Genomic DNA, 25,639 nt, shown 5'->3' with positions numbered 1-25,639 from the left:
AACTTGAACCTTTTTTTTTGAGACGGAGTCTCGCTCTGTCGCCCAGGCTGGAGTGCAGTGGGGTGATCTCAGCTCACTGCAAGCTCCGCCTCCCGGGTTCACGCCATTCTCCTGCCTCAGCCTCCCGAGTAGCTGGGACTACAGGCGCCCGCCACCATGCCCGGCTAATTTTTTTTTGTATTTTTTAGTAGAGATGGGGTTTCACCGTGTTAGCCAGGATGGTCTCCATCTCCTGACCTCGTGATCCACCCGCCTCGGCCTCCCAAAGTGCTGGGATTACAGGCATGAGCCATCGCGCCCGGCCAACAACTTGAATCTTAAAGTATGGTGTCAGGAAGGTGAACTCTTAGAACAGATGGCTACATGTAATACATAAGACAGGTCCACTGCCAGAGAGGGAAGATAATAAAATATCAATAGATGATGAGAAAACAGAACTTGATTCCTGTGTTTCCACCTTTCCCAACAAGCAGAATAATCTAAACCTGACAAGATTAGAAGAAATATCACAGAGAGACAGTTAAAGCCTAAGATGGGTGAATGAATAGTAAATAAAACAATATATGATAAAATGCTTAGCTCTGCACCTGGCACATAGGTGCTCAACTAATCAACTTTTCCTTCTTTGCTAATTGCTTTAAATTAGCTGAAGTTGGCCAGGCACGGTGGCTCATGCCTGTAATCCCAGCACTTTGGGAAGCTGAGGCAGGCAGAACACCTGAGGTCGGGAGTTCGAGACCAGCCTGATGAACATGGAAAAACCCCACCTCTACTACAAATACAAAATTAGCCGAGCGTGGTGGTGCATGCCTGTAATCCCAGCTACTCAGGAGGCTGAGGCAGGAGAATCGCTTGAACCTGGGAGGTGGAGGTTGGGGTGAGCCGAGATAACACCACTACACTCCAGTCTGGGCAACAAGAGCGAAACTCCGTCTCAAAAAAACAAAAAAAAAATTAGCTGAAGTCTTCAAGCCCAGGTAATATGCACATCAGGAAGGAATGGAGAAGTTATGTGCTTACTATGTGACAGGGCAGGACCCTGTCATATTCTTTGCCAAAGCTCTTCAAGAATCTAACCAAGAATTCAGCCTGGGTGACAAAGCAAGACTCTGCCAAAAAAAAAAAAAAAAAGAAAAAAAGGCCGGGCGCGGTGTCTCACGCCTGTAATCCCAGCACTTTGGGAGGCTGAGGTGGGCGGGCAGATCACCTGAGGTTGGGAGTTCGAGACCAGCCTGACCAACATGGAGAAACCCCATCTCTAATAAAAATGCAAAATTAACTGGGCATGGTGGTGCATGCCTGTAATCCCTGCTACTTGGGAGGCTGAGGCAGAAGAATCGCTTGAACCCGGGAGGTGGAGGTTGCAGTGGGCCGAGATCGTGCCGTTGCACTCCAGTCTGGGCAGCAAGAGCGAAACTCCGTCTCAAAAAAAAAAAAAAAAAGAATATTAATAAAGTGCAACCAATCACCTAAATGGCGATTTCCGGTGGCAATTTCAGAAGGCTCTTTCTTAGCTTTTGTACAGTTAAAAAAAAATCATAAATCTAAACCAATGGAATAATTAACATAATAAATTTATAAGTAAAACCCTCTAAGTAAAAAAAAAAAAAAAAAAAAAAAAAAAAATCACTGTGGCCGGGTGTGGTGGCTCACGCCTGTAATCCTAGCACTTTGGGAGGCTGAGGTGGGTGGATTGCCTGAGCTCAGGAGGTGGAGACCAGCCTGGGCAACAAAGTGAAACCCCACCTCTACTAAAACACACAAAAAATTAGCTGGGCATGCTGGCGTGCACCTGTAGTCCCAGCCACTCGGGAGGCTGAGACAGGAGAATCACTTGAACACAGGAGGTGGAGGTTGCAATGAGTGGAGATCGCGCCACTGCACTCTAGCCTGAGCAACAGAGCGAGACTCCGTCTCAAAAAAAAAAAAAAAAAAAAAAATCACTGCAGCTTAAATGACAGTTCAGAATCTCTTGCTCCAGGCTAAAATCTCCAAGAGAGAAAATAAAAATTTCAAAAGAATGATCTAAACAAGTTAATCCAGGCCAGGAATGGTGACATGAGAATCACTTGAGCCCAGGAGGCAGAGGCTGCAGTGATCCAAGATTGTACCACTGCACTCCAGCCTGGGCAAAGAGCAAGACCCTGTCTCAGAAAAAGAGAGAGAAGACAGGGGCTGGGTTCAGGTGCAGTAGAAATTGAGGTAGAAATAAAACTACAAATGCTATGTGGTGAACCTAAAAAGTTCAAGGGAAGCCATGATGGGTAGAAATAATACAATTAATCAAAAACAGTGGCAATAACAACATTCATAGGGAGAAACTGACTAACCTAGACAGCTAAGTAGATAAATTCTGAAAGTAATACAATCGAAGAATCATGAACCTACCAATGATAATTCTTTTTTTTTTTGAGACAGAGTCTCACTCTGTCGCCCAGGCTGGAGTGCAGTGGCAGGATCTCGGCTCACTGCAAGCTCCGCCTCCTGGGTTCACGCCATTCTCCTGCCTCAGCCTCCCGAGTAGCTGGGACTACAGGCGCCCGCCACCACGTCCGACTAATTTTTTTTTAGTAGAGACGGGGTTTCACTGTGTGAGCTAGGATGGTCTCAATCTCCTGACCTTGTGATCTGCCCGCCTCAGCCTCCCAAAGTGCTGGGATTACAGGCGTGAGCCATCACGCCTGGCCCTGCCAATGATATTCTAAAAAAAAAAAAAAAAAAAAAAAAAATTAGGGCCAAGCGTGGTGGCTCATGCCTGTAATCCCAGCACTTTGGGAGGCCGAGGCGGGCAGATCATGAGGTCAGAGATCAAGACCATCTTGGCCAGCATGGTGAAACCCCATCTCTACTAAAAATACAAAAATTAGCTGGGTGTGGTGGCGCACCCAGCTACTTGGGAGGCTGAGACAGGAGAATCGCTTTAACCCGGGAGATGGAGGTTGCAGTGAGCAGAGATTGCGCCACTGCACTCCAGCCTGGCGACAGTGCGAGACTCCGTCTCAAATAAAAAACAAAAACAAAACTCTGTATGGCTAAGAGAACACGATTTCTTTCTAGAAAGACTCTTAATGACCAACCCTTAAAAAATCACATGATAAGTGTGATTTCAAAGAAGGCAGTAAGGTGTTGTGGAAAGAGGAAAGACTGTTTTAAGACACACGTGTTGTAATCCCAGCACTTTGGGAAGCCAAGGCAGGCAAGTCACCTGAGATCAGGAATTTGAGACCAGCCTGGCCAACATGCTAAAACCCTGTCTCTACTAAAAATACAAAAAAATTAGCCAGGCGTGGTGGCGAGTGCCTGTAATTCCAGCTACTCGGAAGGCTGAGGCAGGAGAATCGCTTGGAACCAGGAGGCGGAGATTGCAGTGAGCTGAGATCACGCCACTGCACTCCAGCCTGGTTGACAGAGCAAGACTCTATCTTAAAAATTAAAAAAAAAATTAAGTGAAATGAAATAAAAAAAGAAGAAAAGAAAAAGGCTGCCATGAAAATGTTAATGGCAGAGAAAGCTACCACTGCGGGGAAAACAGGAAGCCTGGCGGTGGTCCTCTATGTGCTTCAGCAGCACATTCCCTGATATGCACTCCACTTCACTTTCTTCAAGAGGTATTTTGCTGCTGTGTTTCTACAGCCTCAAACACAAGCTTACTGAGGGCACTTCATTCTTTAACATGAGCATGGTGGCTCATGCCTATAATCCTAGCACTTTGGGAGGCCAATGTGGGTGCATCACTTGAGGTCAGAAGTTCCAGGCCAGCCTGACCAACATGGTGAAACCCCGTCTCTACTAAAAATACAAAAATTGCTGGGCGTGGTGGTGCATGCCTGTGGTCCCAGCTACTTGGGACGTTAAGGCACAAGAATTGCTTGAACCCAGGAGGCGAAGGTTGCAGTGAGCCGAGATCAGCCACTGCATTCCAGCCTGGGCAACAGAGCAAGACTCTGTCTCAAAAAAAAAATAAAAAATAAAAAAATAAAGTTGGGTGCAGTGCCTCATGCCTATAATCCCAGCATTTTGTAGGGCCAAGGTGGGAGGATCACTTCAGCCCAGGAGTTTGAGACCAGCCTGGGCAACATAAGGAAACCCCATCTGCACAAAAAAAAAAAAAAAAAAAAAAAAAAAAGAAAATAAACTCAGAATAATTTTATAAAGCACTTGCTTTCTTTGTCATAAGAAGTCAAGAAATTATATAAGTTAGAGAATCTTAGCGCAGTCCCACTGAAGAGGTAATCTCTGTCAATATAAACAGTTTCAAATGACAGAGAGGTTGTAGCATGTTGCATGTTGGGCGGGGATCACGCCTGCAATCCCAGCACTTTCAGAGGCTGAGACAGGCAGATTGCTTGAGTACAGGACTTTAAGACCAGCCTGGGCAACATGGTGACACACCATCTTTACAAAAAATACAAAAATTAGCCGGTCACGGTGGCACAAGCCTGTAGTCCCATCAGCTTGGGAATCTGAAGTGAGAGGATCACTTGAGCCTGGGAGGCAGAGATTGCAGTGAGCTGTGATGGCACAACTGCACTCCAGCCTGGGCAACAGAGTTGGAAGCCCAAGGTTCAAGCTGACCAAACAGCTGAACAGCCTGCTAAGCATAACTGAGAGTAAAGTGCCTGTAATTTAACAGTGGGGGGGCGGATGGGGGGGTAAAATACCTTACTTCTGTCTAATCAGCCAACAGTGAAATGTGACATAGATCCACTGAAAAGAATATAAAAAGCCAGGATGGGCGCCGGTGGCTAACGCCTGTAATCCCAGTACTTTGGGAAGCCAAGGCAGGTAAGTCACCTGAGATCAGGAGTTTGAGACCAGCCTGGCCAACATGCTAAAACCCTGTCTCTACTAAAAATACAAAAAAATTAGCCAGGCATGGTGGCAAGCGCTTGTAATTCCAGCTACTCGGGAGGCTGAGGCAGGAACCAGGAGGTGGAGGTTGCAGTGAGCTGAGATCACGCTACTGCACTCCAGCCTGGGCGACAGAGCAAGACTCTGTCTCAAAAAAAAAAAAAAAAAAAATTAAATTAAATTAAATTAAAAAAAAGAAGAAAAGAAAAAGGCTGCCATGAAAATGTCAATGGCAGAGAAAGCTACTACTGCTGGGAAAACAGGAAGCCTGGCGGTGGTCCTCTATGTGCTTCAGCAGCACATTCCCTGACATGCACTCCGCTTCACTTTCTTCAAGAGGTATTTTGCTGCTGTTTCTATAGCCTCTAACACAAGCTTACTGAGGGTACTTCTATATTTTCCTTTATATCAGTCATTATTTAACACATTAAAATCAATTCAGAAAACTATCCATACAACAATTCAATCAAAATCTTGCATACAAGGGAGTTCACAGACCCAGGCTAAAATCCCTGGTTTATACTCAGCACAGAGCTCTTCTCAAAGGAGAAACAATCAGTATTGCCGACTAATTCATTTCCCTTAAAAATGCAATAATTAGCTGGGCACGGTGGATCACGCCTGTAATCGCAGCACTTTGGGAGGCCGAGGTGGGCAGATCACCTGAGGTCAGGAGTTCAAGACCAGCCTGACCAACATGGAGAAACCCCGTCTCTACTAAAAGTACAAAATTAGCCAGGCATGGTGGCGCATACTTGTAATCCCAGCTACTTGGGAGGCTGAGGCAGGAGAATTGCTTGAACCCAGGAGGCAAAGGTTGCGGTGAGCCGAGATCGCACCATTGCACTCCAGCCTGGGCAATATGAGCGAAACTCCATCTCAAAAAAAAAAAAAAAAAAAAAAAAAAATGCAATAATTAGGCGCGGTGGCTCACGCCTGTTATCCCAGCACTTTGGGAGGCCAACATGGGTGGATCACTTGAGGTCAGGAGTTCGTCACCTCAACCAGCCTGGCCAACATGATGAAAGCCCATCTCTACTAAAAATAGAAAAATTAGCTGGGCATGGTGGCACATGCCTGTAATCCCAGGTACTAGGGAGGCTGAGGCAGGAGAATTGCTTGAGCCCAGGAGACGGAGGTTGCAGGAGCCAAGATCGTGCCACTGCACTCCAGCCTGGCGACAGAGTGAGACTCGTCTCAAAAACAAAGAATGGGCATGGTGGCTCACGCCTATAATCCCAGCACTTTGGGAGGCTGAAGTGGGCGGATCACCTGAGGTCGGGAGTTCAAGGCCATCCTGGCTCACACAGTGAAACCCCGTCTCTACTAAAAATTCAAAAAATTAGCCAGACGTGGCGGCTCACGCCTGTAATCCCAGCACTTTGGGAGGCCAAGGCGGGTAGATCACGAGGTCAGGAGATCAAGACCATCCTGGCTAACACTGTGAAACCCTGTCTCTACTAAAAACACAAAAAATTAGCCAAGTGTGGTGGCGGGCACCTGTAGTCCCAGCTACCGGGAGGCTGAGGCAGGAGAATGGCATGAACCCAGGAGGTGGAACTTGCAGTGAGCCGAGATCATGCCACTGCACTCCAACCTGGGCGACAGAGTGAGACTCCGTCACAAAAAAAAAAAAAAAAAAAAAAAATTAGCCAGGTGTGGTGGCACGTGCCTGTAGTCCCAGCTACTCGGTAGGCTGAGGCAGGAGAATCGCTTGCGCCTGGGAGGCAGAGGTTGCAGTGAGCCAAGACTGCGCCATTACACTCCAGCCTGGCGACAGAGCGAGACTCCCTCCATCTCAAAACAAAACAAAAAAACAAACACAAAACAAAAAACAGAAATGCAATAATTATACAACTGTCCTAGATTTTACATATCCACAACCTACTGCCTTTAATCCTCGATACACAGGGTATTAGGATGCTGAATTCAACGAGTGGAGGCCATTTGTACTCGCCTAGGAGACAGTAAATAAATCTTACTTACAGGAGACAGCATCTTCAATCTGTGTCACATTAGCAAAGTGAGCAGTGTTTGGGATGCCCAAACACCTCATGCCATGAGCATGACGCCATTCCTGGGAGAAGAGAGAAGCAAAAGGATCATGTGAAATGGGAATAGCTGAACACAGAGCACTAACTCCATTCTACTCATAAATCCTAACATGGCCCTTTGCAAGACTCCACCTAAAGGTAGCATTCCTTTTGTGTTTCATGTTTGTAAACAGCTGGCTGTGACTGACAAAAGGGTGGTATTTCAAAGCAGCACTGCATTGTTTGCCTCACTGGGTTGGCTTGTAAACCTAGATTCTAGACCCAGTAGTCTTATACATAAAACCTCTGGGTCAAGATCACAGAAAAACATCACAACTCTCACTACATCTCCCATATTGCAGGAGAACTTACCAAAGCCCCAGCAACTCCAAACACCTGCATGAATAGGGGTTACTAATGGCAGGTCAGCATCATCTTTGTAGGTAAAGGAGAAGACTTTTATTAGGCACAATGATGTGGTGAGGAGAGAGCAGGGAGATTATACACTGACATGATGGCAGTTTTAACTATGGGATGGTAAATGGCATGGGCTTTATCCTGGATGCCAACTCCAATCATTGTAGGAGGTGCTGAGAAGGATTCAGAACTCACTCATGGGCTCAGCAAAAAAGACCCATTATCAATTAGTAATATGTATGACTCAGAGAGGGGGAGAGGAGTTCATATAAATTTGTCATCCTTGGTCTAGCATAAATCTTTTCCATTCTGTAAAATTTCCTTGCAAAATCTAAGAACTCTAAGTAGAGCCCACTTAGAGGTTAGCCCACTTACAGCAGTATCATCTGGACAATACCCTGTCTCAAGAATGGCTTGATAAATATCAGCCCCTTCATTTTTTATTTTCTCAAGAGGCAAAGATCCATTTAAGATCTGAAAGAGATCAGTCAGCCCTATTTTTTATCTTGAGTATTAGCAATGGGGTAGAGAAATAACCAAGAAGTCAGAAATTGGTCTAAAATGCTAGCAGAAAGACAAAAACAGAGAAGTTTAAGAGCAGGCAAGAGAAAACCAAATAAGGTTCAAAGAGTGGTGTGGTAGAATTCCTCCAGAAACTATCTCAGGTATTTAAGACTAACATTGGTGCCAAAAGTCAAATGCCATGGGCTTGATTTTAAAACCATCCTTCTCTGATTCCCTTCAGCTCTGGACACCAGTGGTCCACATAGGCTGCTCCTACTCTCTTCTCTAAAAGTCTCATGTTTTTACTTCAATTCCCAGGAAGAATGGCTCTGAATTCCTTACAGCAAAGTGTCGCTGGAAGGCTTTGGGCCCTCGGTAGGTGTAGTTTCCACAAATCTCACAGTTGTAGTTGATATTTAGGCCATGAAGCTTATACAGCCAGTAGGGAATAGGCTAAAAAAGAAAAAAACAAAACAAAACCAAGAAGTAGTGTTAGCCTACTAAACTCTGTATCTGTTTCCAAAATGGGGGATGGGGAGAAAGTGGTAGTGCTGAGACTTACTTTGCCATCCCAGCCAAGTGGCAGGTTTTTGGGGTTGTAAATGATCTCGTTCTCTTCATCTTCACTCTCACTCTCACTGATCTGCTCTTCTTCCTCTTCTTCTCGCTCTTCTCCTGTCCTGGCTTGCTTGCGCTGTACATTTTCATGAGTGAGATGTCGCTGTTCCTAAAGCAGGTCCATAAATGAAAAGTCAGAAGAAAGTAGTGCAGAATAAGAAGGGAAATTTCCTGTTTTGCTGTAACTTTTGCTGACCCCTTACTTCCAAGGATAAGGTTCTTTCTTACAGAATAAAGGAAAATCTTGCCTTCATATCAGAACTCCTTATCAGCAGGCTCTACCTGATCCCAAAGAAAAGAGTCAAAGGTTTTACATCACTTGCCTAATTACTCATCTGAGGCTATTATAGAACAACAGAAAACAGTCTCATCTATTCTGACTCTAAAATATTTCCTGGCTGGGTGTGGTGGCTCACACCTGTAATCCCATCACTTTTGGAGGCTGGGGTGGGAGAATCACTTGAGGCCAGGAGTTTGACATCAGCCTGGGCAACACAGTGGAATCTCATCTCTACAAAACATTTACAAATTGGCTAGGCATGGAGGTGTGCACCTGTGATCCCAGCTCTTTAGGAGGCTGAGTTAGGAGGACTGCTTGAGCCCAGGAGTTTGAGGATGCAGTGAGCTCTGATCCCGCCACTGCACTCCAGCCTGGGCGACAGAGCGAGACTCCTTCTCAAAAAAAAAAAAAAAAAAAAAAAAAAAATATGCACCCAATACAGGAGCACCCAGATTCATAAAGCAAGTCCTCAGAGACCTACAAAGAGACTTAGACTCCCACACAATAACAATGGGAAACTTTAACACCCCACTGTCAACATTAGACAGATCAACAAGACAAAGTTAACAAGGATATCCAGGAATTGAACTCAGCTCTGCACCAAGCAGACCTAATAGACATCTACAGAACTCTCCACCCCAAATCAACAGAATCTACATTCTTCTCAGCACCACATCACACTTATTCCAAAATTGACCACATAGTTGGAAGTAAAGCACTCCTCAGCAAATGTAAAAGAACAGAAATTATAACAAACTGTCTCTCAGATGACAGTGCAGTCAAACTAGAACTCAGGATTAAGAAACTCACTCAAAACCGCTCAACTACATGGAAACTGAACAACCTGCTCCTGAATGACTACTGGGTAAATAACGAAATGAAGGCAGAAATAAAGTGTTCTTGGAAACCAATGAGCACAAAGACACAACATACCAGAATCTCTGGGACGCATTTAAAGCAGCGTGTAAAGGGAAATTTATAGCACTAAATGTCCACAAAAGAAAGCAGGAAAGATCTAAAATTGACACCCTAACATCACAATTAAAAGAACTAGAGAAGCAAGAGCAAACACATTCAAAAGCTAGCAGAAGGCAAGAAATAATTAAGATCAGAGGAGAACTGAAGGAGACAGACACACAAAAAACCCTTCAAAAAAAATCAATGAATCCAGGAGCTGGTTTTTTGAAAAGATCAACAAAATTGATAAGACCGCTAGCAAGACTAATAAAGAAGAGAGAAGAATCAAACAGACGCAATAAAAAATGAAAAAGGAGATATCACCACCGATCCCACAGAAATACAAACTACCATCAGAGAATACTATAAACACCTCTACGCAAACAAACTAGAAAATCTAGAAGTGGATAAATTCCTGGACACATACACCCTCCCAAGACTAAACAAGGAAGAAGTTGAATCCCTGAATAGACCAATAACAGGTTCTGAAACTGAGGCAATAATTAATAGCCTACCAACCAAAAAAAAGTCCAGGATCAGACAGATTCACAGCCGAGTTCTACCAGAGGTACAAAAAGAGCTGGTACCATTCCTTCTGAAACTATTCTAATCAATAGAAAAAGAGGGAATCCTCCCTAACTCATTTTATGAGGCCAACATCATCCTGATACCAAAGCCTGGCAGAGACCACAACAAAAAAAAGAGAATTTTAGACAATATCCCTGAAGAACATCGATCCAAAAATCCTCAATAAAATACTGGCAAACCGAATCCAGCAGCACATCAAAAACTTATCCACCATGATCAAGCTGGCCTCACCCCTGTGATGCAAGGCTGGTTCAACATACGCAAATCAATAAACGTAATCCATCATATAAACAGAACCAAAGACAAAAACCACATGATTATCACAATAGATGCAGAAAAGGCCTTTGACAAAATTCAACAGCCCTTCATGCTAAAAACTCTCAATAAACTAGGTATTAATAGGATGTTTCTCAAAATAATAAGAGCCATTTATGACAAACCCACAGCCAATATCATACTGAATGGGCAAAAACTGGAAGCATTCCCTTTGAAAACTGGCACAAGACAGGGATGCCCTCTCTCACCACTCCAATTCAACATAGTGTTGGAAGTTCTGGCCAGGGCAATCAGGCAGGAGAAAGAAATAAAGGGTATTCAATTAGGAAAAAAGGAAGTCAAATTGTCCCTGTTTGCAGATGACATGATTGTATATTTAGAAAACTCCATTGTCTCAGCCCAAAATCTCCTTAAGCTGATAAGCAACTTCAGCAAAGTCTCAGGATACAAAATCATGTGCAAAAATCACAAGCATTCTTATACACCAATAACAGATAAACAGCCAAATCATGAGTGAACTCCCATTCACAATTCCTTCAAAGAGAATAAAATACCTAGGAATCCAACTTACAAGGGATGTGAAGGACCTCTTCAAGGAGAACTACAAACCACTGCTCAACGAAATGAAAGAGGACACAAACAAATGGAAGAACATTCCATGCTCATGGATAGGAAGAATCAATATTGTGAAAATGGCCATACTGCCCAAGGTAATTTATAGACTCAATGCCATCCCCATCAAGCTACCAATGACTTCACAAGCTTACCAATTTCTTCACAGAATTGGAAAAAACTACTTGAAAGTTCACATGGAACCAAAAAAGAGCCTGCCTTGCCAAGACAATCCTAAGCCAAAAGAACAAAGCTGGAGGCATCACGCTATCTGACTTCAAACTATACTACAAGGCTACAGAAACCAAAACAGCATGGTACTGGTATCAAAACAGAGATATAGACCAATGGAACAGAACGGAGTCCTTGGAAATAATATGACACATCTACAAACATCTGATCTTTGACAAACCTGACAAAAACAAGAAATGGGGAAAGGATTCCCTATTTAATAAATGGTGCTGGGAAAACTGGCTAGACATATGTAGAAAGCTGAAACTGGATTCCTTCCTTACACCCTATACAAAAATTAATTCAAGATGGATTAAAGACTTAAATGTGGGCTGGGTGTGGTGGCTCACACCTGTAATCCCAGCACTTTGGGAGGCCAAGGTGGGTGGATCACCTGAGGTCGGGAGTTCGAGATCAGCCTGGCTAACATGGTGAAACCCTGTCTCACTAAATACACAAAATTAACTGGGCATGGTGGCACATGCTTGTAGTCCCAGCTACTCGGGAGGCTGAGGCAGGAGAATCGCTTGGAACCAGGAGGTAGAGGTTGCAGTGAGCTGGGATCATGCCACTACACTCCAGCCTGGGCGAGAGAGTGAGACTCTGTCTCCAAAAAAAAAAAAAAAGACTTAAATGTTAAACCTAAAACCATAAAAACCCTAGAAGAAAACCTAGGCAATACCATTCAGGCCATAGGCATGGGCAAGGACTTCATGACTAAAACACCAAAAGCAATGGCAAAAAAAAAAGCCAAAATTGACAAATCAGATGTAATTACACTAAAGAGCTTCTGTACAGCAAAAGAAACTACCATCAGAGTGAACAGGCAACCTACAGAATGGGAGAAAATGTTTACAATTTACCCATCTGACAAAGGGCTAATATTCCAGAATCTACAAAGAACTACAAAGAATCTACAAAGAGAAATGCAAATCAAAACCACAATGAGATACCATCTCACACCAGTTAGAATGGCGATGATTAAAAAGTTGGGAAACAACAGGTGCTGGAGAGGATGTGAAGAAACAGGAATGCTTTTACACTGTTGGTGGGACTGTAAACTAGTTCAACCATTGTGGAAGACAGTGTGGCGATTCCTCAAGGATCTAGAACTAGAAATACCATTTGACCCAGCCATCCCATTACTGGGCATATATCCAAAGGATTATAAATAATGCTGCTATAAAGACACATGCACACTTATGTTTACTGCAGCACTATTCACAATAATAAAGACTTGGAACCAACCCAAATGTCCATCAATAATAGACTGGATTAAGAAAATGTGGCACATATACACCATGGAATACTATGCAGCCATAAAAAAGGATGAGTTCGTGTCCTTTGTAGGGACATGGATGAAGCTAGAAACCATCATTCTGAGCAAACTATCGCAAGGACAGAAAACCAAACACCGCATGTTCTCACTCATAGGTGGGAATTGAACAATGAGAATACTTGGACACAGGGTGGGGAACATCACACATCGGGGCCTGTTGTGGGGTTGGAGGAGGGGGGAGGGATAGCATTAGGAGATATACCTAATGTAAATGACGAGTTAACGGGTGCAGCACACCAGCATGGCACATGTACACGTATGTAACAAACCTACACGTTGTGCACATGTACCCTAGAACTTAAAGTATAATAAAAAAATTAAAAAAAAAATATTTCCTTAACCAAGACTTTCTTCTCCTTTCCTCACCAAGATGACCACTTTTTTTTTTTTTTTTTTGAGATGGAGTCTTGCTCTGTCGCCCAAGCTGGAGTGCAGTGGTGTGATCTCGGCTCACTGCAACCTCTGCCTCCTGGGTTCATGCCATTCTCCTGCCTCAGCCTCCCGAGTAGCTGGGACTACAGGTGCCTGCCACTACGCCTGGCTAATTTTTTATATTTTTAGTAGAGACAGGGTTTCACAGTGTTAGCCAGGATGGTCTCGATCTCCTGACCTTGTGATCCGCCCACCTTGGCCTCCTGAAGGGCTGGGATTACAGGCATGAGCCACTGCGCCCGGCCCAAGATGACCACTTTCTCACTTGCCTTGAGTCTCTCCTCATTCCAATCCAATTTCCATTTTGCTACCAGGTTTATCTGTTTAAAAACCCAAATCTGTAGTGGCACGCTATCCTACTTAAGAGAACTTTTATTGGCTTCCTACTGCTTATAAGGCAAAGTCCAAATTTCCAACATAACTCTCTGACAGAGTTTTCTCCGACCATTCCCTCCCTCATAAGCCATATTCCACACACACTGCATTTCTCATTTCCTGAACATATAATTTTATCTAATACTGTTGTATCTTTGTGTTTGCTGTTTCCTCTACCAGAAACTTTTTCTTCTCCCTTCCCTCTTTCTACTTAGAAGACTCAACCTCACTTTATTCAGGTATGTATCACATTATATTGTAATTATTTGTCTCCCCTAACCACAAAATGAGTTTCTTAAGGGCAAGAGGCTGTGTCTTATTCACTATTGTATCAAAAAAATTTGCATAATGTCCAAAAACCAACAGACATCAACAAATGGTATAATAATGGCAAAAATCTTATCAGTTCATAGTGAGAGCAACTTCTGGAAAGTATTTGGCTAGAACTGGTTGGAATTCCGAAGAGAATAGTGCCATCTCCTGGCAGGGAAAGCAAAATGCTCTTAAAGGATGGAGAGGCCGCCGAGTGGCTCCAGCACTTTGGGAGGCCAAGGCAGGCGGATCACTTGAGGCCAGGAATTCAAGACCAGCCTGGCCAACAAGACAAAACCCTGTCTCTACCAAAAATACAAAAATTAGCCAGGTGTCGTGGCACACACCTGTAGTCCCAGCTACCAGGGAGGCTGAGGCACAGGAATCACTTGAACCCAGGAGGCGGAGGTTGCAGTGAGCTGAGATCCCGCCACTGCACTCCAGCCTGGGTGACAGAGTGAGATACTATTTCAAAAAAAAAAAAAAAAAAAAAAGGAGGGAGAAAGTGGTGGACAAATCTCATGTCAAGGGCATGAGTGGCCTCCCAGCCACTCACAAGACTGGCAATTCAGCCTGCTGTCCACACTAGCACAGCCCAAGTTCACAGCGGAGAATATATCTCTCCAATGTCCAATGTCTAGCTAGCCTTTTACTGAAAGCAGTCATAACAGAATCACAGGTGACTAGTTCTACAGCTATTATATGAATGGTCCTCAAAGGCCGAATGAAAATGTCCATGGCAATTAACAAAAATATGTAAACAAGCTATCTGACCCAGAGCCATCCACTCAACGGACCATGCGAGTGTGTGTAAAGGGAAAGGCTCTGAGATAGTTAAAAATTGGGCTGGGCGCGGTGGCTCACGCCTGTAATCCCAGCACTTTGGGAGGCCGAGGCAAGCGGATCACGAGGTCAGGAGTTCGAGACCAGCCTGACCAATATGGTGAAACCCTGTCTCTACTAAAAATACAAAAAACTAGTCGGGCGTGGTGGCGCATGCCTGTAGTCCCAGCTAGTCAGGAGGCTGAGACAGGAGACTCGCTTGAACCCTGGAGGCGGAGGTTGCAGTGAGCCCGGATTACACCACTGTACTCCAGCCTGGGTGACAGAGCAAGACTCTGTCTCAAAAAAAAAAAAAAAAACTGTACACAGCAGACACAATCAGAAAGGCTGGTCTTCTGAAGGACTCCAGAGACACCGATCTGGATGAGTGCTGCCCTTTCTTCCACTTTTTCTTCCTGGAAAGAGATTTCTTTTCCTCCTACTGCTCTCCCTACTTTCTCTCTGAGACAAGCATACTGGTCAGGCTAGGCCTTTCTCTACCCCAACCCACACTTCAGCTCCCCCTGAAATATTCAAGGAGAACATTCACTGCCAGCTTTGTACTACTAATATTCTAGCCCTACTAAGTTTCTCATAATCTTATGAACATGTAAGTTGACTTACATGAGATGACTTATGAAAATGCCTTTTCATAAGTCATAACTGAAAGGCCACTTTGAGTAGCCTTTCTGTTACTTGCCCTTTGAGTGTCTGCTTTGTGGGCTACTCCTGAGTATTTTCTGAAGCTCAGGCACAGAATCTGCACTATTCTGGACATTATATTGTGAGGGGACTCTATTCTCCATGACTGGCTTTATGGGAATTGGGCAACTTTGGGAGTATCATCTAACAACAGAATAGGAACTTACTGAAGAGCCTTGTACCCTGACCTCTATTTTGTACCATACTAGTTTATCAGCTATCCACTCCTCTTTTGAACCTAATGAAAAAAATATCTTCTGTGAGTTCCTCTCCCTTTAACTCCTGTGCTTTACACCATTTTCCACTTTCAGCAGTCAGTCACTTACCCCGAGAATCTCTACGTATTCATAGATCTGGGCTTCTAGAAAAGCAATGTCTTTGTTCCTTTCAGTGTCTCTGAGAAAAAGAAACAAGGTGTTTCACTCAAGGATTCTCTCATCCATTGTTTTGTTCCCTGTATCTGAGAACATTTATTGCACAACTGCATTAAAAATTATAAGCACATGAGAAATACGATGCTATGAAAGCAAATGCTCTGTTCATCTCAGGACTCTCTGACAAATACTAAGGGTATTTCTCAGAATGCATGGAGGCTTCCTCTATGACCTCACCTAGAAGATGAAGGACATATCAAGACCGCTTACATTTCCATCATTATAATCTACAAAGGAAATGTGGTATATAACAGCAAGCTCTGCAGCAGGTAGACCTAGGCCCAAATCCTGACTCTGCTACTTAGAACTATGAGAGAGTGGACACATTCCATAACTTTTCTGAGTCCTTATCTGCAAAAACTCAGGATAACAACTAATTTTCTGGGTTGTTGTGAGAATTAGAAAAAAACGTACATTAAGAAAATACTGGGCCAGGCTCGGTGGCTCATGCCTGTAATCCCGGCATTTTGGGAGGCCGAGGCTGGCGATCACTTGAGGTTGGGAGTTTGTGACCAGCCTCGCCAACATGGTGAAACCCTCTCTCTACTAAAAATACAAAAATTAGCTGGGCACGGTGGCTCACATGCCTGTAATCCCACCACTTTGGGAGGCTGAGGCAGGTGGATCACCTGAGGTCAGGAGTTCATGACCAGCCTGGCCAACATGGTGAAACCCCGTCTCTACTAAAAATACAAAAACTAGCCAGGCATGGTGGCGCACTCTGGTAATCTCAGCTACTTGGGAGAGTGAGGCAGGAAAATCGCTTTAAGCAGGGAGGTGGAGGTTGCAGCAAGCCGAGATTGCGCCACTGCACTCCAGCCTGGGTGACAGAGGAAGACTCCATCTCAAAAACAAACAAACAAAAAACACACAAAAATTAGCCAGTGTGGTGTTGCACATCTGTAATCCCAGCTACTCGGGAAGCTGAGGCAGCAGAATCACTTGAACCCAGAAGGCGGAGTTTGCAGTGAGCCGAGATTGTGCCACTGCACTCCAGCCTGGGCAACAGAGCGAGATTCCATCTCAAAAAAGAAACAAACAAACAAACAAAAAAAAACAACCCTGGGTCGGGCACGGTGGCTCGCGCCTATAATCGCAGCACTTTGGGAGGCCAAGGCAGGGGGATCACCTAAGCTCAGGAGTTGCAGACCAGCCTGGCTAACATGATGAAACCCCATCTCTACTAAAAATACAAAAAATCAGCCATGTGTGGTGGTGCGCGCCTGTAGTCCCAGCTACTCAGGAGGCTGAGGCAGGAAAATCTTTTGAACCCAGGAGGCGGACGTTCCAGTGAGCTGAGATTGCACCACTGCACTCCAGCTTGGGCAACAGAGTGAGACTGTCTCAAAAAAAAAAAAAAAAGAAAAAAGAAAATACCTTGTATAAATATGTAGCTCAAGAATTAGATTCAACTTTACCAAAAATAAGCTTAGAAAAATAGGTTTTGAACCTATTTAGCCTTTTAGCCTCCATAACCTATTAAAGGTGCCATGAACATGGTTTCAAATTTAGAAACTTGATGTGCTCTCAATCAGATGAATACAGACGGTCCTTGGTTTATATTAACAGTGACAGTACTCTCTGCTATTAGCAGAGATAAAGAGCAGACTGGATCTCTGTCAACCAATAATGGAGATAAAGCAGGCTTTAAAGTCTCCACTGTGGTTAAAAATTCTGCATGGGAATAACATTTAAAAGCCACAAGCAGCAGTGCTACCCCAGCCACTCACCGCTTGGTGCCCTTTGACTTGGGATTTTTGGCAAACAAAGAGGTATCAAGTGACTCCAGGGACTTTCCTTTGGTACTGAATAGTCTCTGGGCTCGCTCTTCTAGGGTCCTAAGGAGACAGGACGGCAAAGGATTTTAGGGTTACTTTACCACACAGGCTGGCTTATTTTTGCAGTGTGGAGCAACAAAAAAAATGGAATCAGAGCTACTTAGAAGACTATGCAAACACATAGTAAATCGATAGTTTTGATAGAAAAACCATTCCTTACCCGCCACATTTCAAGCCTAAAGCTAAGAGAGCAGATTTCAATCTGTCCAAACCCAGAGAGGCCAACTCCTGTACAAAGAAGAGAAAAATTACAATATTACATTAACAGATTTTTGGGAAACCCCAAATGCAGGCCAGAGGGTGGGTGTTCCTGAGGCTGTGGCAGGACCACACATTTCACAGCCAATCTAGCAGTAAGTCTAAACTCTCCAGAGGACTGAATCTATAGTTATCTTCAGACTTAACCATACTGATAGTGTTCCATTTACTTTACTACGGCTTAATGTAGTTAGAATAATTATTTCAGTTTCCCAAGTAGTAATTTTTTTCTTTTTGCCTTGCTACTTTCTTTGTAGATGCTTGATCTCAAGAAATAGTGCCTTATCACAACACAACCATGGTATTAAAGACAGGAGAGCAGTCTTTAAAGACAGAAAAATAGACAGAGAGAACACTACTACTGCTGAAGGAAACATACCTCCCAGGAGGAGAATGCAGAGAGGTCAAGATGGGCTCCAGCATGGGTCAGGGCACTGCTTGTCTCTTTCTGGAAAGAACAATATGGTATTTATTAAGATCCAGGTTTAGGCCAGGTGTGGTGGCTCACACCTGTAATCTCAGCATTTTGGGAGGCCAAGATAGGTGAATTACTTGAGTTCAGGAGTTAGAGACCAGGCAGGGAAACATGGTGAAATCCCGTCTCTACAAAAAAATACCTTAATTAGCTGGGCATGGTGGCATGTGCCTGTGGTCCCAGCTACTCAGGAGTCTAAGGTGGGAAGATCTCTTGAGCCCACAAGGTTGAGGCTGCAGCAGTGAGGTATGATCATGCCACTGTACTTCAGCCTAGAAGCCAGATGGAGACTTTGTCTCCCAAAAAACAAAACAAAACAAAACAAAACAAAACAAAACAAAAAAAAACCCCACCAGGTTTAGGATGAAGGTAAGGTTGGTCCACATTCTCTCCCTGGAGAGTTCAGGAAAAACTCATGTTTATCCCTGGAAGTGAGAATGTAGATTCCTAACATATGATCTGATAAGCTCTTGGTTGGCAGGAACCACATAGCAGTAATGATGTGATTGGTGAAAATCTGGGCACAGTCAAAGGCAAGTGGACCCTGGCAGTCTTGCTCCAAAGTACACTCAAAAAAACCTCACATACGGCCAGGTGCGGTGGCTCACGCCTGTAATCCCAGCACTTTGGGAGGCCGAGGTGGGCGGATCACCTGAGGTCGGGAGTTTGAGACCAGCCTGACAAATATGGAGAAACCCTGTCCCCACTAAAAACACAAAATTAGCCGGGTGTGAAGGCGCGTGCCTGTAATCCCAGTTACTCGGGAGGCTGAGGCAGGAGAACTGCTTGAACCCGGGAAGCGGAGGTTGAGGTGAGCCGAGATCCCGCCATTGTACTCCAGCCTGGGCAACAAAAGCGAAACTCCGTCTCCCAAAAAAAAAACATAGCATACTTGGCAGGGAATACCTCATTGTCACAAGTGATACCAAGGAATTGATACCTAATGCCCTAAAGTGGAAGCTCAAGGTAAAGGAAAATAATTACTTCAATTCCCTGGCATGTCCACCATTCACATCCCACTGAAGCTCACCGGCCATCCAGGAAAGGTCCCATTCTCCCATTTCTTCTCAAACTCAGCCTGAATCTTCCCAAAAAGTTCATTCTGATCTTGGAGAGGCTTCACTCTATCTGTGTAATCCTGAAGGTACTCAAGCAGCATCTCTAGGTATCTACAGAGGAACACACAATGCAGAGAAAGCAAAAAGGGTTTCTATTTTTGGTATCTTGTTATTCCCTGCAGAATATATAGTACTTATAATTCTAGTAATGCTATCTTTTTAATACTTTTTTTTTTTTTTTTTTTTTTTGAGGCAGAGTTTCGCTCCTCTTACCCAGGCTGGAGTGCAATGGCGGGATCTTGGCTCACCACAACCTCCGCCTCCCGGTTAAAGCGATTCTCCTGCCTCAGCCTCCCGAATAGCTGGGATTACAGGCATGCGCCACCATGCCCGGCTAATTTTGTATTTTTAGTAGAGACGGTGTTTCTCCATGTTGGTCAGGCTGGTCGCGAACTCCTGACCTCAGGTGATCCGCCTGCCTCGGCCTCCCAAAGTGCTGGGATTACAGGTGTGAGCCACCGCGCCCGGCCAATACTCATTTTTAAATGAACTTACAATGGACTTTTTTCCCAACATGTCATTTTGATTCTGACCTTTCCCACCTCCTTTTATTCTCATAAAATGATGCTAAATACTAAGGTCTTAATTACCTTGCACATAAAAGATTTCAGTAAAAAGAAAATGAGAAAAAGAGGGGAAGGGTATAAAATCACTAATCGGGGGGTAATTAACAAAAACATAAATTTTTCACTTATACATCACACCTAAGCATCTCACTTCAGTCACTATCTGAGAAAGTCTAATTTTTTTCCCATTAAACTCCAAAAACACAGAAATCCCAGAGTGGGAGAGTTCCTTCTACAATGAGACAAAATTAAGAACACTATGGGCATAAGATGGAAGATGTGCCCACAGACACACCTTTGTCCACATCCAGAGTATCGCAAAGGTTTTAAAACCATATCATTCATAACCCCATCCTCCAATAAACCTGGAAGTATGCCTTCACGTATGCCTTCCAGGCAACAAATTCAGAACTTCACCCTCAAAAACTTCACATTATCTTCTAATCAAATCCAGGAGAGGCCTAGAAACTATTAATGCCTACCTCTTATACTCTGCATTCTTCCTTTCTTTAGGAATGTCAAATAATTGGTCAAAGATGGACAGGTATGTGATATAATCCAGCTTCTGAAAAGAGGAAAGAAATGACAAGAAATTCAGTTAGGTATTTATACTGTAACAAGTTACAATATAATCTCCAATAAGTGAGATGAAAATTGAGTGTTTTCTAAAGAAGTAACAAGGGCTGGCTAATTTTGTTTTTTTTTTGCTTGCCTATCATTCAATCCTACTACAACTGGAGTGTTAATTTCACTGGACTGAAGGAAAATATCAGACATAATAACTTTACAAAATAAAGATCAAGTTAGTGAACATTAAACTAAAAGAAACGTTTGTCGATTATTACCTCATGTTAGGGTCTTGGTTAAAGACTCTGACACCCTAAAACAAGGTGCTCAAAGGTGCCATTTGTTCACGCAAGTAACTACTTACTGAGCATCTTTGTACCAAGTACGGGGTACAGAAAACAACAAAACAGACAAGGGACCTGACTTGCCTGCATGGAACTTGAAGTTTGGTCACTGCAACTCTGGGACATTTCTTCACAATTCCATGAGGAATCTAATCATGGATTTCCTTGTGATCCTTTTGAGATTGTCATATTAAACCTCATCTCTTGTGATAAGCTATTTTTTTTTTTTGAGACGGAGTTTGGCTCTTGTTGCCCAGGCTGGAGTGCAATGGCATGATCTCGGCTCACCACAACCTCCACCTCACGGGTTCAAGTGATTCTCCTGCCTCAGCCTCCCGAGTAGCTGGGATTACAGGCATGAGCCACCACGCCCGGCTAATTTTTTCTATTTTTAGTAGAGACAGGGTTTCTGCATGTTGGTCAGGCAGGTCTTGAACACCTGACCTCAGGTGATCCACCTGCCTTGGCCTCCCAAAGTGCTGGGGTTACAGGCATGAGCCACCGCGCTCGGCCTGTGATAAGCTATTTTTAAACCTCTTTAAGAAAAGACATTAAATACTTTTTTGCTGACAGAAAGATCATGTTGTTTTATCTTCCATGTACCTAGTATTGTTTGTGTCTAAAACAGGAACACCTAGAAGAACACATAAATCTGGGTGGGCACAGTGGCTCATGCCTGTAATCCCAAGGCTTTGAGAAGCTGAGGTAGGAGGATTGATTGAGTCCAGGAGTCCAAGACCAGCCTGGACAATACGGTGAAACCCTATTTCTACAAAAAAATATTTTTTTTTTGAGTTGGAGTTTTGCTCTTGTTGCCCAGGCTGGAGTGCAATGACACAATCTCGGCTTACCGCGACCTCCGCCTCCCGGGTTCAAGCGATTCTCCTGCCTCAGCCTCCTGAGTAGCTAGGATTACAGGCATGTGCCACCATGCCCGGCTAATTTTGTATTTTTAGTAGAGACGGGTTTCTCCATGTTGGTCAGGCTGGTCTTGAACTCCTGACCCCAGGTGATCTGCCCACCTTGGCCTCCCAAAGTGCTAGGATTACAGGCATGAGCAACTGTGTCCAGCCAGGAACATGGTATTTATTAAAAAAAAAAAAAAAAAAAGAATTTAAAGAAATCTTATGTAAGGCTGGATGCAGTGGCTTCCGTCTATAATCCCAACACTTTGTGAGGCCAAGACAGGCGGACTGCTTGAGCTCAGGAGTTTAAGACCAGCCTTGGCAACATGGCAAAACCCCATCTCTACACAAAATACAAAAAATTAGCTGGGCATGGTGGCACACGCCTGTAGTCCCAAGTACTTGGTGGGGCTGAGGCGGGATCCATCACTTGAGTCCAAGAGGTCTAGGCTACAGTGAGCCAAGATCGCGCCACTGCACTCCAGCCTGGGTGACAAAGTGAGACCCTGTCTCGAAAAAAAAAAAAAAAAAGATTTATTTTGGCAAAGGTAAAATATGCTTGCTGTATTGATAATGGACTGGGTACAATGGCTCATGCCTGTATCCCAACACTGTGGGAGGCCGAGACAGGAGGATCATTTGAGGTCAGGAGTTTGTGACCAGCCTGGGCAACACCGCAAGACCCCATCTTTACAAAAAAAGACAAAAATTAGCCAAGTGTGGTGGTGGTATGCACCTGTAGCCTCAAATACTCAGAAGGCTAAGGCAGGAGATCACTTGAGCCCAGAAGTCGAGGTTGCAGTGAGCAAAGATCATACCACTGCACTCCAGACTGGGCAACATGGTAAGACCTCATCTCAAAATAAAAAAAAAATGTATTAATAAATAAATATGCTTGTTGTTTTCACTGTAGAAAACTTTCATTTTGAATAGTAATTCATTCCAAGAGAGCATATCACCTCTTTAATATTTACATAAGTTTTAAAACACAAGGAAGACACTTTACAATGGCTTCATGTCTGCTAGTCCCAGCCTACTGTCCTGACTCACTTCGAGAATCATAACCTCTCTGTCCTTTCCCAGGCCTTACCTCAGATGCCTTCAGGTTAATGTACTTGAGGTAACAGTCATGGAGATCGAGATAACGACCATATCCCTCTTCATCTGTGAACTCCACCAAGTCTGAGGGAATCAGATACATCAATGATTCAGTTTCTACAGACCACTCTCTTGGACTTACCTTTTCAAATGGACTGTGTGTTCCTAGTTTCCTGAGGCAGCACTTCACCCAAATGTCTTCCCTTTGCTCACAATATAACCTCCAATAAGTTAAGTGAGATTCAAAAGTGAGTGTTCTCTTACAAGGTAACAAGGACTGACTCATTTTAGTATTGTGAACCAAAGTGAACAATCCTTGGCTTTCCAAGCCAGTAAATTTGAGGTAGGAGAGAACAAAATGAACATTTTGCCCAAGACCAACTTAGGATGTCACTCTAGCCCAGAAACCAGCAAAGACAAAACCAGCAAGAAATCCTGGCTATAAATATCTCTGAGGCCATGGCTGCAAATCTGAGCTGTCATTAACCTGTATTTTTGCTGGTGCTGAATGAAATTTTCGCCCCTACTTACTTTGTGCCTCTTCACTTGGATTCTCTCGAGCCTTCAGGAGTTCCTCAAATTCCACTGACATTGGCACACAGATCTGAGGGGAAAAGTAAAAGCTCAGGTGGATTTTTCTTTTTGCCTTTGAGATGGATTCTCACTCTGTGGCCCAGGCTGGAGTGCACTGGCACAATCTTGGCTCACTGCAACCTCTACCTCCCGGGTTCAAGCGATTCTCCTGCCTCGGCCACCCGAGTAGCTGGGACTACAGGCATGCACCACCACGCTTGGCTAATTCTTGTATTTTTAGTAGAGACAGGGTTTTGCCATGTTGCCCAGGCTGGTCTCAAACTCCTAAGCTCAAGTGATCTGCCCACCTTGGCCTCCCAAAGTGCTGGGATTACAGGCATGAGCCACTGTGCCTGACCGCTGGTGGATTTTTCAATGTAAAAGTTGCAAGATCACAGAAATGAAATACACAGAAAGTTGGACTTCTGATGATTTATTTGGCCTTGAATTTTCACTAGGAATCTACTACTGTTCTCCAATTACCTTGTTTTTCCCCGCTTTTTTGTACTGTTTGAGTAAAACCCACTAAAGTAACACATGCTCACAAAAACTCAAAAGTCCACCTTTATTAATTCTCCTGAGAACAGGTAACCACTGTTAACAGAGCTTTTGCTATGCCAGTGGTTCCCAAACTTTGCTGCACATTAGAATCACCTGGGGGGGGGGGGGGGTTAAATCCTGATGCACCTGATACCAATTAAATCAAAGGAGGGCAGGTATCAGTACTTTTTAAAGATCCCCAGGTGGCTCAAATATGCACAAAGTTTGGAAAACAGTGCTCTATGTATTTAAATATATGTATTTGTACAAGTACATTCATGCCTGCATAGGTTTTTGTTTTTGCTTTTTTTTAACATAAAAGACTTGCGTCTGACATTTAGTATATCTTGGGCATCCTTCTAATCAGTTATTTAAGCATTTATTCCTCATTACCTTTTGACCATGGCTGGAATAAGGTTAACACATCAGAATGGTATTCATTTATTCTCCCTTGGTTAGCAGAAGACCTCATTCTCTATCCTCCAAGGGGGCTATGTGTGTGAGGGCCCCTTCATTTACCTCCGCACTATGTATTGCAATAAACAGCCTCTCTATTTTTTGCTGTTTTTAGTCTCTTCCTTTTTCCCTGTGCTCCTTCAAATAAGTATGCTTCTCTGTCTTCCCCAATACCCTCCTGTTTCTCCCCTTCTTTTTCCTACCAGACTTTTTTTTTTTTTTTTTGACGGAGTCTTGCTCTGTTGCCCAGGCTGGAGTGCAGTGGCGTGATCTCAGCTCACTGCAACCTCCATGTCCTGGGTTCAAGCGATTCTCCTGTCTCAGCCTCATGAGAAGCTGGGATCACAGGTGTGTACCACCATGCCCGGCTAATTTTTGTGTTTTTAGTAGAGAGAGGTTTCACCATTTTGGCCAGGCTGTTGTCTCCAACTCCTGACCTCAGATGATCGACCCGCCTCGGCCTCCCAAAGTGCTGGGATTACAGGCGTGAGTCACTGCACCCGGCTACCAGCCTTTCAAATGCATGTTCCATACTCCATACTTCTACTTCCCTATTACCCATCTTTACCTTGTGACCAGATTTCCATTCATACTACTTTAATGAAGCAGCAATCCTGGCAGTTATCAATCAATAACAGTTGACACCATGACTGCCTTTCTGAAACTCTCTTTTGCTTAACTTCAGTAAGGCAACACCACCTGGAGTGGTCATGTGACCTTTCTGATGGAAGCCTTCCCAGGCCCTTTTTCTCTTTACCTTATTATAAGTGAGCTCCAGGGCATATGAGGGCGGGGGGCGGTGGCTCATGCCTGTAATCCCAGCACTCTGGGAGGCCGAGGTGGGCGGATCACAAGGTCAGGAGATAGAGACTATCCTGGCTAACATGGTGAAACCCTCTCTCAACTAAAAAATACATAAAATTAGCCAGGCGTGGTGGCAGGCACCTGTAGTCCCAGCTACTCAGGAGGCTGAGGCAGGAGAATGGCGTGAACTCGGGAGGTGGAGCTTGCAGTGAGCCGAGATCATGCCACTGCACTCCAGCCTGGGCAACAAAGTGAGACTCCATCACAAAAAAAAAAAAAAAAAAAAAAAAAGAGAGTTAGGAACACAATTTATT

The 25,639-nt window shown here is 44.0% G+C and overlaps 1 protein-coding gene across 1 annotated transcript in view; it reads right to left on the bottom strand.

Annotated features, from left to right (window-relative positions):
• The window catches only part of SF3A3 (splicing factor 3a subunit 3), a 32,083-nt gene that overhangs the window by 2,687 nt on the left and 3,757 nt on the right, over positions 1 to 25,639 (bottom strand). Inside the window, exons 5-15 of the mRNA XM_019015723.3 lie at positions 23,484 to 23,556; positions 22,945 to 23,036; positions 20,521 to 20,603; positions 19,385 to 19,523; positions 18,259 to 18,327; positions 17,782 to 17,849; positions 17,514 to 17,621; positions 15,676 to 15,745; positions 8,368 to 8,532; positions 8,148 to 8,258; positions 6,838 to 6,928 (exon numbers count right to left, since the gene is read on the bottom strand). Of these exons, the coding sequence (XP_018871268.1) occupies positions 6,838 to 6,928; positions 8,148 to 8,258; positions 8,368 to 8,532; positions 15,676 to 15,745; positions 17,514 to 17,621; positions 17,782 to 17,849; positions 18,259 to 18,327; positions 19,385 to 19,523; positions 20,521 to 20,603; positions 22,945 to 23,036; positions 23,484 to 23,556 (1,069 nt within the window). The remainder of the gene's footprint in view (positions 1 to 6,837; positions 6,929 to 8,147; positions 8,259 to 8,367; positions 8,533 to 15,675; positions 15,746 to 17,513; positions 17,622 to 17,781; positions 17,850 to 18,258; positions 18,328 to 19,384; positions 19,524 to 20,520; positions 20,604 to 22,944; positions 23,037 to 23,483; positions 23,557 to 25,639) is intronic.

Source organism: Gorilla gorilla, chromosome 1, assembly GCF_029281585.2.
Source record: "Gorilla gorilla gorilla isolate KB3781 chromosome 1, NHGRI_mGorGor1-v2.1_pri, whole genome shotgun sequence".
Classification (NCBI taxonomy): Eukaryota; Metazoa; Chordata; class Mammalia; order Primates; family Hominidae; genus Gorilla; species Gorilla gorilla.
The sequence above is the reverse complement of the archived record's forward strand: the minus strand, read 5'-3'. Positions and strand labels throughout refer to the sequence as shown.